Below are 13,567 nucleotides of genomic sequence, written 5' to 3'. Positions count from 1 at the left end.
TTTGTGCACTCTCTTTCTGATTTGTAGATGCGTGTACTTTGATACCAATTTTTGCAAGAGTTACCTGTAGATACCGTAATGAAATTTGGTCTTGGACTGAATTTGCTGATTCAGCCAGTCCTGGACAAATTAGCAGTCATTTGAAATCTACACCACTTGCAGATGATTTTCCTTACAGTTTACAGTAGGATGATTGATTTCAAAAAATTTTGAAATCCTTTGCATGACTCATAAGCATCCATAACCACTTTTCTATGGGCCTTAGAGAACTTCTTTGATCTTGGCATAATGACAACACACATATCAGTAGCAAAGAGAATATCAGACCCTAGATATCTGCCGTTTAAATAAGACAGGTTTCACCTGCATACCCCCTAAGGAGGTTCTAATCATTACAACCTAATCTGGAAGATCAGATTCTAATTTAATGGATTTGTAGTAGTGATACAGTACATGTAGAGGTATACGTAGTTTTTCCACATGACAAATCTGCACTTTTGTTCATTTAGATTATGAGAATTAATACATCATCAAAAAGAATGTGTCATTTGCTCACATATATATATCACCTTTATTTACAGGAAGATCTAAAGTTTGTCTGTTGAAAAAATCCGCCGTTTTCATGGAGTGTACTTACTTTTCACATGGCTGTAATACCTTATATTTTAGCACATTTTCCGGTGCACATTTGTCACCACAAGCTTTCTGACCACACTCTTGTCAGTATGGTACACTTTGTCCCATCTGCTTTAGTTGTATTACCACATTCCCTTTAATTGCACTGTTTCAGTTCTTGGTATTTCGGGGGTGTATTGCGGAAACTCCTCACATCAAGTCATGGAACAACACGTCAAACAATTTAATGTCAGGACCTTGCCATCTCAAACTGCAAGATTATCTCCTGCTTAGCTGTTTAATTAATTGCAGATTTACTTGTGCTTCATGACATGTATTTTTTTAAGCTTTAGCTCGCAAATTTATAGTATTGTATTTGTAAAGTATGCTTTCAAAATTGAGAATTACTCATTCCCTAAATTAATGTAATCTATCACGGTTCTGTAGTTGAAAAGCATCCCCATAGTTTCCCTTCATCTTGCACACTGACTATCCTACTGTCTACTGACAGAAGCCACATCATTTATAGATGGATTTGTATCCCTTTTCTTGTGCTTCCCCTCAAAATTATATCTAATCATGAAAAAATTTCCTTCTCAAACCTTTGTTATGATGAGCAGGCTCTAATGGTGTAGGGCAGGGTTTTTTTTTTTTTTTGTTGTTGTTTTTGCGAATCTGCCCCTCAAAGAGGCGTAGTCAGGGCAGCTGATGGAATGGTCCTTATGGATGGCACTGCAGTTGTGACCCACTAGGCTAGGTACATTGAGTAGCTGTTCAAAGCTGATCCTCCGGCTAGGACGTTGGATATCTCTGGTTCCACGATTCTTGAGGTTGATCCTCCAATTAGCTGTGAACCACCCAGTCTCACTGAGATTGCACAGATGGTGAACCAGCTGAGGGGAGGAAAGGCTGCTGGGATCTGTGGTATCTGTGGTGAACTTCTCCAGGCTGGTGGTAAGGCTGTCCTCCTGGCATTGCAAACAATCTTTGCTTCCATTTGGGAGACTGGAATCATCCCAACTGACTAGAAAACGAGACTTGACGTCCCTGCCTGGAAAGGGAAGGGTGATCGCCTGGATTGCGGCAACTACAGGAGGATATCACTGCTGTCGGTGCCGGGTAAGGTCCTTGCTAGGGTCATCCTCAATCGGATCCGTGATCACTTGCTCACCTGCCAGCGACCACAGCATTTTGGTTTTACGCCTAAGAAGTCTAACGTTGACTGCATCCTGGCACTGAGGGTTCTCATGGAGCACAAATGCAAATATTGGAAGATTTTCTTTGCAGCCTTTGTCAATGTTCGTAAAACACTCGACTCAGTTGATCGAGCTGCCCTGTGGGACATCCTGTGGATTCGTGGGATCCTTTTGAGGTTGCTGGATATCATGAGCGGCCTGTACACTGGTACTGTGAGTGCTGTGCAGAGTGGAGGCAGAACCTCTGTTCTTTTCCCAGTTGATTCTGGGATTCATCAAGGTTGTGTTGTACTCTGTTCAATGCTTGTGTGGACTGGGTGTTGGGCAAGGTCGTGGGGTTCATTGTCTGTGGGGCATCTGTTGGTGAGGAAAGATTCATGGATCTTGACTTTGCTGACGATGCTGTGATCTTCGCGGAGTCAATGGAGGCTCTTATCGGGGTGCTCGAGAGACTGAATGAGGAGTCTGAGTGTCTGGGCTTGCGAGTGTCCTCAATTTAAAAAAAAAACAAGATCCAGGCCTTTAATAAGCTCTTAGGCTCAGCTATCAGCAGTGTGTCTGTCTGCAGAGAGAGTGTCGACCTTGTCAAAATATTTACTTACTTCAGCAGTGACATTCATGTCTCTGGTGACTCTTCCTATGAAGTCAGTAGACAGATTGGGAGAGCATGGGGGGTCATGAGGTCGCTGGAAAGGGGTGTGTGGCGCTCCTAATATCTATGCAAAAGGATGAAGGTCCAAGTCTTTAGAGTCCTGGTGCTTCCTGTCTTGCTATATGATTGCAAGACATGGATGCTATCCATTGACCTGTGACCAAGACCGGACTCTTTTGATACTGTGTCTCTCTGGAAAATCCTTGGGTACTGTTGGTTTGACTTTGTGTCAAATGAGCGGTTGCTCTTGGATTCCTGAATGAGGCACATTACCTGCATTGTGAACGAGCGTCAGTTACGGCACTATGGCCATGTGGCGCGTTTCCCAGAGGGTGATCCTGCTCATAGGATCCTCATTGTTGGGGACCCGAGTGGCTGGACCAGGCCAAGGCATCATCCACATAACACCTGGCTGTGGCAGATAGAGGGTCATTTCTGGAGGGTGGGACTGGATCGCGTGTTTCCCTGGGGGGTTGCCAATCAGGATCCTGAGCTGTTTCGTCATGTGGTGGGTGCGGCAACGCACTGTACCAGTGCATGCTCCCCAACTTCACTTGACTTTTGCAAGGTAAAGTCACTCATTTCATTTTCATCTTCAGATTTCTTCTCATTTTTGGTGTAATATGACTCAACTTATCTAGCTGGTTATCATAGCTAGGGGGTTTACATACATTTTCCTGCTAAGACTTTGAATGTAAGCTGAGATTGCAAGTGCTGAATGTTTAATCAGACACTCTTTACCCATTTTAGGACATATAGCACCACACCTTAAGTAAAACTCACATGAGCATACCAGTAATTCTAAAGTACTTACAGACTTTTCCCTCACTGCTGTTCACTGAGCTCGTGGCCTTTTTCCCCACTTGTAACAAAATGGCTCAGTCCGTTCCATAACACCTGGGGCTAGATGGCCCTATAGTGGCTAGTGGAAATCATTAAGTGAAGGAGAGAAAAAGTCAATGTAAATGACAAACAGATCTTTGCCATTATCAGCTTCTGGAGGAGTTTGGTATTGAGTCAAAGTAGACAGGGGTGCTAGTAAGTAAGATGAAATGGTGCTTCACACTTCTCATTCACTCTTTTTACATCTCTAAGCCAGGATTTGAAAATACTGTCCCATTTGGTTAAATGGGCTCAAATGATTATTAGATGAACATAATAAGATGGCTCATTCAGAACATGAATTTTAGTTAGGTTTATACTGCACACTGCTGTTTCTTAAAGCTGTTCTATGCAGATAGTAAAGAGTAGTAACATTTTTGCAGATAAACTTGCGTGAAGAAGGGACCTGAGTTGTCTCAAAAGCTTGCATATTGTAATCTTTTTAGTTAGCTAATAAAAGTTGTCATTTTTCTTGACTTCTCATTACATCCATAATGGCTAATACGGTACAACACTCTAGTACTAAAACGAATAAAAGAAAAATAAATACAACTTTCTCATCCTGCAGTTTGTTGCAGTAGAATCATGCAGGTTCTGCAGTCTTTTCTATTATTTTTAAATTTTACGGCATTGCTTAATGGCATAGCAGGTTTGTGTTTCTGCTTTTGCCTAGTAATAGAATGTACCGCATACATTGATTGCAGATTTTCAAATTAACTGCCCCTGCCCAGTATCTGGTGTCACAAAACTTACACATTTAATTGCTTTACGCAGTGGAAAGTCTGCAAAGACACTAAAATGGTTCATTTAGTACTCAAAATTAGATTGTGTGGAATGTATAACGGATAATACAAATTAGTACACACATTCAGAAGCAGTTTCACAATTTACAATATAAAAATCAACAACAGAGTTAAGCAATACAGAAAAATGCAAACTTTGTGGGTTGTTATATTTTCACAGAACAATTGATTTTTTTTTCCAAGAACATATAAAATCATTATGAAGATGCTCTGTGGTTTAAATGAAGAGCTGCTTTCACTTACCAATTAAATAAAAATCATTGTAACTCATATACAGTCCTGCTGAGAAAGAAAGATAAATTCTGTGTGTGTAAAAAAAAAAAATAATAATAATAATTAATTGTCAAGCTAAAATAGACTTTTTCAAAGACTGAATATTGATCTGTTTAATTATTTTAACAAGCAAACTGATTACCTTGTGAACATATGCTTGATTTGTCTAATTTCTTTTAACAGAATCCCTTTGCCTTGTTTTTTTAATGTTATAAGAACTCCCCCGACTTTGTGTTTTTAAAACCATGTCACTGAGGCAGCGGAGGGCCACAAGATTAAATAGAATGCATGCATTAATTGTATCCTGTGCTCCCGACTTAGATATTATATTCCCTCAGCTTTAGTAGATGTATCCTTCTTAAAAGCATAAAACTTGAATATCATCTTAAAGGGTAAAATGAGAACATGCAGTTGAAATGAAAAACCTATGCAGTATATGCCGACTCACTTCCCAAAAGCATCTCTTTCAGAAATAACCATAAAAAGGTGGAGTATTTAAAATCATGTGCTTCACATTTGTAATAGCGTTCATAACAAGCCAATGCAATGTTCACTTACCCAGCTTCAGCAAGCACAGTGAATGAGTGTTTCATAAGCAACCTCTTTTGTTCAACTTTTAGAGTGAAGAAAAATGATATGAATCAGAAACAGCTTTAAGAGTAATGTACATTGGCATTTCAGCTGAAGCACTTGTGTTTTCTCTGCACTTCTCAACACAAGTCTCCAAATGACTGTTATTCTTCTATTGACTGTTACAAAAAATAATTACTTTAGAATTCATTTCTGTTCAAGGTTGAAGCTGTGCTTTAATCCAGATGTGAAAACACAAGTATGAAGTATGTGACAAAAAAGTAAAATGAAAAATTCTGAAAAATATTTTGCCTTCAGATTCAGTAACTAAATTAGTCCCCTTTTTGTAAGTGTGTGAGGAGGCCTGGGCAGCACGGTGGCGCAATGGTAACGCTGCTGCCTCGCAGTAAGGAGACCTGGGTTCGCTTCCGGGGTCCTCCGTGCATGAAGTTTGCATGTTCTCCCCGTGTCTGCGTGGGTTTCCTCCGGGTGCTCTGGTTTTACTCCCACAGTCTAAAGACATGCAGGTTAGGTGCATTGGCGGTCCTAAATTGTCCCTAGTGTGTGCTTGGTATATGGATGTGTGTGTGTGTGTGTGTGTGTGTATGCCCTGCGGTGGGCTGGCGCCCTGCACGAGTTTGTTCCTGCCTTGCACCCTGTGCTGGCTGGGATTGGCTCCAGCAGACCCCCATGACCCTGTGTTAGGATATAGTTGGTTGGAAAATGACTGACTGACTGACTGTGAGGAGGCCTTACAAATAGACTGGCACTCTTTGCAGGGTTATTTCCAGCTTTGTCCTCAGTGCTGCTAGGATAGGCTTTAGCCCCTCTGACCCTAAACTGGATTAAGCAGGTTTATAAATGGATAGATAACTTTTCTTCTTTGATTGAAGTTGCAATTATTTATTCTAACACACCATAGGAGGATATCCAGACAAAATAGTCTGTCTTTTCACGCATGCAGTTTTTTGTTTTTTATTTCTTTCTTTAACTGTGTAATTACCCCACACCAGTCTCACTTGAGAAGCCTTCCCTAACCACACATGTAACTGAGATTCCTTGCACTGTGCACATCATGATAGGTTGTTATTTTTTTCCCCTGTCTTCCTAACACGTCATGGGTTCAAAAGTTTAATCTTTGATCCCTACTAAAGAAAAAGTAGCTGTAATTAGAGCAACTCCAGAATTAATATTTTATCAGATTAATAATAATATATATATTTTTTAAAATGTTAATGTTTTCAATAACTTTTTTCCTGGTGCAACAACAACGCAAAAATCAACAATTTGAATGTTTGTTGGAGCCTCCGTTTAAGAAACATTAACCAGATCTTAGAGATACAAGCTGTATGTTAAGAAAGAAGACAGCCAACATTTAAAGTCACAGCTGTAACATTCTGTAAATGAGATAGGAATGGGAGTTTTGGATAGTGAACATGTAGGTTTTTACTCTTAACTCTTAGTCTCTTAATTATTAATTATTTTTAATTCTTATGCTCTTTTTTTTAGACATTCGGGAAAGTGGTAGCCCAAAGCCAGTAATGGTGTTTATCCATGGAGGTTCATACATGGAGGGAACTGGCAATATGTTTGACGGAAGCATCTTGGCAAGTTATGGCAATGTTATAGTCATCACAGTGAACTACAGGCTTGGTGTATTAGGTAAGGCTTTGTCTCTTATGTATTTATTTTAATTTTGTGTATTACCCTGGGATTTATTTAAATTGGCAAATGGCAGAACTAATGTAAATGAAAGAAGAAATGAGAAAGAATTGTGTGTTTTGAAAGTGCTGATGTGCAGTGTTTAGATGGATTCTAAAATTTTGCTATATACTGTATAATCTATCGGTAAAGAATGGATTTGTTGTCTTTTGGAATTAATGGGTGCACATTCTTTTCAGTAGTGAAGACTGAACAAATATCTAGATTTTAGTTTTAAACCCTTTGTGGAGGTCTGTGGGCCCCGCATTTGAGATATAATGTTTGTGTAAATTGTTTAAGTGTGGTATTTAGGTTGTTTGCTCATGTCAAGGACAAACTGTGTAGGCAATTAATATGTTGCATACTCTACATGCATAATGCACATTCTACATGTGTGCACTGTACATTTACCATGTGAATACCTACGTATAAATATCTCCTGATATTTATAAATTCAGTTGGACATTTGTCAAACTCTTTGTCAGTCACCTTGCTTAAGCTTTGATTGCTGTGCGATCAGTAGCCTTAAATTAATTTCATCAGTATATTATGTTTAAATGTGTTGAGTACTGTTGGAATGCATGTGCCCTAGAAGGCATATTTTCTGGTAGGCAGTGGATGGTTTCAGTGAAGCATAGCCTAACTTTAAAAATATTCTGATGTTAATCGATTTCAGTATGGATTATCACGTGGTTAACCAAGCTCTGTGTGTACATAATGAGGGTGTCTGAGCTGATTTCCTTCCAAAAACGTATCATATCTCTTCAGAATTTTAACTATTTTTTATTTTATTTGGCAGCAAATAGAGCAATATATTAGATTAAGTGTGTGTCTTCATAGCTTTTTTTTCCCAAAAGGTACAGTGTGGTGTTAGACAATTTAAAATTTTTGTATGCTAGATTTGCAAACATTACATTTTCCAATTAATGCATGTGCACAGATGGTTTATGCCAAGCGTTATTTACATATTGTGTACATTAATTCACTAAGTGTTTGCACTGTGTAAAAGTTCATTGATAAACATAAGATTTCTGTTTAACTTTTCATTTAATGCAAGGAGCTACTGTATCAGTATATTTTAAAATATAATATGAGAATGTAATTATCTGTTTAGTAAGCCTTCTAGGTCCAATGTTCTTGCCCTGGCAAATTATGCAGAATATTTTGAGATAAAATCCACTGTGCTTAGAAGCCCCTGATTTTTATAGCTCGCTATTAATCAAGTGTGAAAGATGGAATGAATTTTAACCAAATGGTCCAGATTTATTTAATAACTGTATTGTTAGGAACATTTTTTTCTGTCCTTGAATTTGAATTGTGTTCTCTGAATAGCATAGCATGTTTTCCCCAAGTACAATATGTAATCTCGCTGTTCTTTTATAAGGAAGCATTTGTCTTCATTTTAAGGTGTATGTTTCTCATCTTATGTAACCCAAATGACATTGTGCTGATTGAGACAAATCAGCCAGACGTATAAGTTATCTGTCTTGAAATTGGAGTTGGTAATACTAAAGGGATCTATCTATCTATCTATCTATCTATCTATCTATCTATCTATCTATCTATCTATCTATCTATCTATCTATCTATCTATCTATCTATCTATCTATCTATCTATCTATCTATCTATCTATCTATCTATCATACAGTGTCTCACATATCTATCTATCTATCTATCTATCTATCTATCTATCTATCTATCTATCTATCTATCTATCTATCTATCTATCTATCTATCTTCTCAGTATATTTGCATGTTGCATGATATTATTTATATTAGATTATTAGGATTTATATTTTTGCATTAAATAATCTGAGTAATACCTGAGTTCTTTCTCCTCTCAGTTAAACCGGCATCACCTTGTGCACATTTCTAACTTACTACTTCATATGTGTTTTGGTAAATCTGTTGTCATCATAATGGTGATATCACATACATTCTTCAGTACCACATTTTCAGAAATCGTAAACTAGACAGAACACTCAAATTTGCAACTTCTATAGTTTCTGTCTGCACATCCCTGTATTTGCAATAGATTAAATTCAAGTCAAGTCAGGTTGGGGAGCATGCACTGCTACAGCACGTTGCCACACCCACCAGGTGACGAAACAGCTTGGGATCCTGGGGACCCAAGTGCTGCCGTGCAGCAGGTGACGCCTCAGCAACACCAGAACAAGCCTGACTCCATCAGCTCTCCGATGGTTTTGACTGTAGCGGGAATGGCGCTCCCAAGGGCCTCTCCCCCATCCCCTTCATAATGCGAGGCAGCAGTGCTACTAATGAGGTTTTCTTTTTATGGTGGCTGGAGTGCCAATCTTGCCACCAAACCCCCATGATTTCCCTGCAAGTTGGAGGACCACTTGCAGGGCCAGATGCAGTTTAACATCATACCCAGGACAAGGGATAGTACACTTAAGCATATATTCAAAACTCTGACCCATGTAATCATGCCTACATTTAAATAATAACTTGTTCACTGTGTGGCTATGTAGTGAACTAGCACACTTTCCATGCTGCCAAATGTTTACGCATTGATAGCAAATCCACTCCTTTCCAACTTCAGTTCAGTTTTGTTTGCAAATGAGACTGAGCATCATTGCACATTGTAAAGGATATACAGTACCTAAAATGACCCAAAAATGAAGGATTTCATGAAAACTAAGGCAAACTGGAAGCAAACAAAGACATGGAAGTATCTGTTATAATTTGAGGTTTCTTCTTTTTTTATGGCATTTTTTTCTAACTTTTTTTACATACATGAAATGCTACACAGGTTGTACTTTGTGTCTCCCTTACAAAAGTCATTCTGATTTTTGACTTAAGCTATCAGCTCATGTTTCAGCATAACATCCTAAAATCTATCCTGTTAACGTTCTCTGTCACCAGGAGAACTGCCCTTCAACCCTCTCTACAGTCGAGCCTTTTTTTCCGTAAGTGCTGACAGAGTGCTGCTGTGTATTGTCAGTGTTGAAAAACAGGTAACTAAATTGCTTTTTTTGCAGTAGAAAAACAGTTAAGGCAATTGACTGTTCAAATAGAAACCTACATACTTACAAGAAAATCTATTTTTTCTGTAAATTTGCTGCTGTTTCAATTAGTATGTTGTTAGTGGCTCAGAGGTCTAAACTTTCAAAGCCAGACTTAAGCACTTTTTCTCCTTAGTTCTCTGCCTTACTATGGCCTTATTGCTGATTATGCACATACGGTTTTTCAACTATTTAAACTTGTGTTTCTTTGGCCCTAAGGCTGTTTTTGCCCTTATCTCATCTACTGCTAGTACAATATTTGTTTTTCTGCCAGTAGTCAGTCCACATTCTTCTTTTGTGCTCTGAAAATTGTAATGTACTGTGTTTTATTACTTTGTATCTCTTACTTTTGCCATAGAGCTTACCATAAACAGAGCTGTAACAAAGAAAATGTATTGTTTGAAGTGACACTTTAAATAGCTCATAACCTGATGTGTACTGAATATTTTTGGTCATTTCATCATGAATTCCAAAGTATTACGCCTGACTTCCTTGCTTCCAGGAATGAAATGACAAATGACAGAATTAATCACATACATTTTATACTTGAAGCTTTCTTTGTAATTCTTTAGCCTGTACTATTCTGCATATTCAAAATGTGGTCTTAGCCATGTATTGCTGACCTCTGTTAAGCATTTTTCAAAGTGTTTTAAGTGTGTAAATTCAGCATCAGGCATACTAAATTCAGGCTGCTGTTAACAATAATGAAGAACCATTGATTTACCCAGGAAAGCTGTGAGTGTATATTAAACATAGTGAGCTGACTATGCCAGCTTTAAAATGCAATCTACTTTTTACAAGTATCTGATTAAGTGGCTATGGTGTTAAAGCTTAATAGGTTGTTTTTAACAGCAACTTTATATGAGTTTTTCTGCCTAATGAAGTAAAATGTATTGAATGAGTGAGTTTCCTGTTTCTTTAAACTAGCAGAGACTGTGCCCCTTAATGCAGTGAAATCGCTGTAAGTCGGCACTAAGGCACTTGCGGCATTCTGCTTTGCTTTCATTCAATACTAGCTTCTGAAAACATGCCAAATATACTCCCATGAAAGCTAAAAGAGAATGTAATCAATAGATATATTGCAAATGCAGAAAGGTCAGGGTGAGTTGTAGCAGTTTATAGGAGTTCACGTGAGGTTTCAGAAATGATGAACATTTAGTTTTAAAGGGACAACAACGGCTAAAGACACTGCTTTAAACTTGTTTCCTAATAGGTGCTAATTGTTCTTTTTTGACACTAGCATACAATGTTGATTTGAAAACCAATGTCTAATAGTAATAATTCTTTGCATTTATATAGCGCTTTTCTCACTACTCAAAGCGCTCAGCAATTGCAGGTTAAGTTCCTTGCTCAAGGGCCCAACAGAGCAGAGTCCCTGTTGGCATTTACGGGATTCGAACTGGCAACCTTACGATTGCCAGTGCAGATCCTTAGCCTCAGAGCCACCACTCTGCCGATGTCTGCCTTGAATAAAGCTGTCCAGAGCAAGTCTGATGATTATGAGGCATTTGTGTTTTATTGATTGATTCCTCAACACATTACACTCATGGCATTCTCTTAAATTACTATCAGAAGTTCAAACAAGTGTCCCAATGACAACAAAATCACATCAATAGTGCCCAGGTCTTCCCATTATAATTATCTGTTGCACTTTGGTGTTTATTTATTGATTGATTGATTGATTTTTCTTATTCACTAATACTTTACATAATATTAACATCTGCAGATAGGTAGCTATATTAGCCAGTGGGGCAAGAAGATCAGTGGAAGAGCCGATACTTCATATGTGTTAAATTTTGATCCTCAGCAACAGAAATTAATAATAAACTGATCTTCATCCCCTGGAGCTAAAAACAATATGAAATGCCTGAAGCCTCACAAATCACTAAGGCAGACTTTAGTGGTGGGAATGTAGTATGAACGTAGTTTGTGCTACATAAAGCATATGGGTGCATTTGACAGGGAGACATAGACAGGAACATTACTAATCATTCAACTTAATAGACTCATACAAGAAGACTAGATCATCTATGTATCTATCTATCATATCAATCTATATCATAGATTGTACTTCATTAAATATAAGAAGCTCCCACAATAAATAATAAAAAAACTACAATGCCCCATCTATGTATCTATCTTGTGTGTGTGTGTGTGTGTATATATATATATATATATATATATATATATATATATATATATATATATATACACAGTATATATAATATGAAATATACTAAATATCTATATGAATGTAAACATTATTTTTTTTTTTTGTATACAGTGTAACCTTATTGCATCCCTCTGGACTCAAAAAATAAATTAAGAAGGCCTGGAATTAACAAAAAATGGCACCTTTATTAAGAATAATTCACAAGGGAGGGATACACAAGAAAAGACCACGTAAACAGACTAGAAGCAAAACGCTACTACTTTTTTGGGCCTGTGTAAATGGATTTTGAATCCTTGCCTGCCGAGTGGAACGGCTCACTTGTACATCACGCTATCAAATCAAAGCATTCCCATTCCCACTTTCCATCTCTCACTGTCTGTTTAGACCCAGGCATTTCCTCCTATCACTTTAGTGTTCATCTCAGTTTCTTCCTAACTCTGCTCTCAGACAGCCTGTGGCTAAGAAGCAGCTTTAAACAATATCCCTGGGTTATTACTTTCTGCTAAGTTCTGGAGTAACTAACAGTGTCTGCAGTGGCCTTACATTTCCATTTAGATAACAATGGTCGAACACCTTATCCCTGCTGTAGTAGCATTGCTCCTTATGTTGATGCCCCAGCCTAACACTCTTGTGGGACACACCTCATGCATACTTTGCACACTGCATCTTAGCAGATCATCTGTCTCTAAATCTTTCCTGTTGCCTTGTGCAGTTCTGCTGGGCCCTTTGCATCTGGCATCCTCTTGCTACTTCTAGCCAGACAGCACCTCACATTTTAGTAACATGTGGATGAAAATATTACTTATTTTTTTTAGAAAGGGATAAATAAACCACAAGTTTTTCTGTATCCTTTTACATTTGTGACCTTAAAGTTCCAATGCTGCGATACAAAATTGAAAAGCAACCAAAATTCTCCAACTCTGTACTTACCTGCTACAATTTTTTAGGTGCCAGTAAACGTATAGCAAACACCTACAATATGATAGGGGCCATTTAATTCTTGTGAGCTAATTAACTTCAAATCTGCATGCACCTTTTTCCTCCCCCAAACGTTTAAACACATTTCCAGAAACTGTGGCTTCATTTCTCAAAACTCTAAACACAAACTGAAAAAGATAACTACTTTGTCAAAGCTCCACAAATCTCTTGCAAAATGAAACACAGCACTCAAAGCCATGTTCCATCTTCTCAAAACAATACATACATCTATTATATGTCGATATCTTACAGAGCATCAAATAAACACTGATGATATAAATTCAAAATACTACCATCAAAAGTGTTTATGTATGTTTTGCCTTCATAAGGCCATGTTACATATTCAAATGCTTGCAAGTGTGTAGAAATAATTTTCTTTTTTTTCTTTTCTCGTTTTGGTGTAGGGTTTTTTGTCCAGAAATACCATTTATAGATCTACATGTATATGTAACACAAATGTTATCTATCTTACATAGTATTTAGTAAGACTTGGTAATTGATCCTATGTAATGTAAGTACAACGAGAAACACTGCAAAGAAAAATCAGTGTGCAGATACAAATAGGTAACAAAATAAATGTTTATTTGTTAAAACAAGACAAAGTATCCAGCTGACTTGACAGAAACAATAGCAAAATACAATGAAATGGATCACTCTGCATCCTGCCGCTGATCCTAGTCAGGCCATGTGACCTTAT

The 13,567-nt window shown here is 37.7% G+C and overlaps 1 protein-coding gene across 1 annotated transcript in view; it reads left to right on the top strand.

Annotated features, from left to right (window-relative positions):
* nlgn1 (neuroligin 1) overlaps positions 1–13,567 on the top strand; it is a 709,352-nt gene that overhangs the window by 250,139 nt on the left and 445,646 nt on the right. The window contains 1 exon segment of the mRNA XM_028794590.2: positions 6,501–6,653. Within this exon segment, the coding sequence (XP_028650423.1) occupies positions 6,501–6,653 (153 nt within the window).

Source organism: Erpetoichthys calabaricus, chromosome 2 (genome assembly GCF_900747795.2).
Source record: "Erpetoichthys calabaricus chromosome 2, fErpCal1.3, whole genome shotgun sequence".
NCBI lineage: Eukaryota > Metazoa > Chordata > Cladistia > Polypteriformes > Polypteridae > Erpetoichthys > Erpetoichthys calabaricus.
The sequence above is the reverse complement of the archived record's forward strand: the minus strand, read 5'-3'. Positions and strand labels throughout refer to the sequence as shown.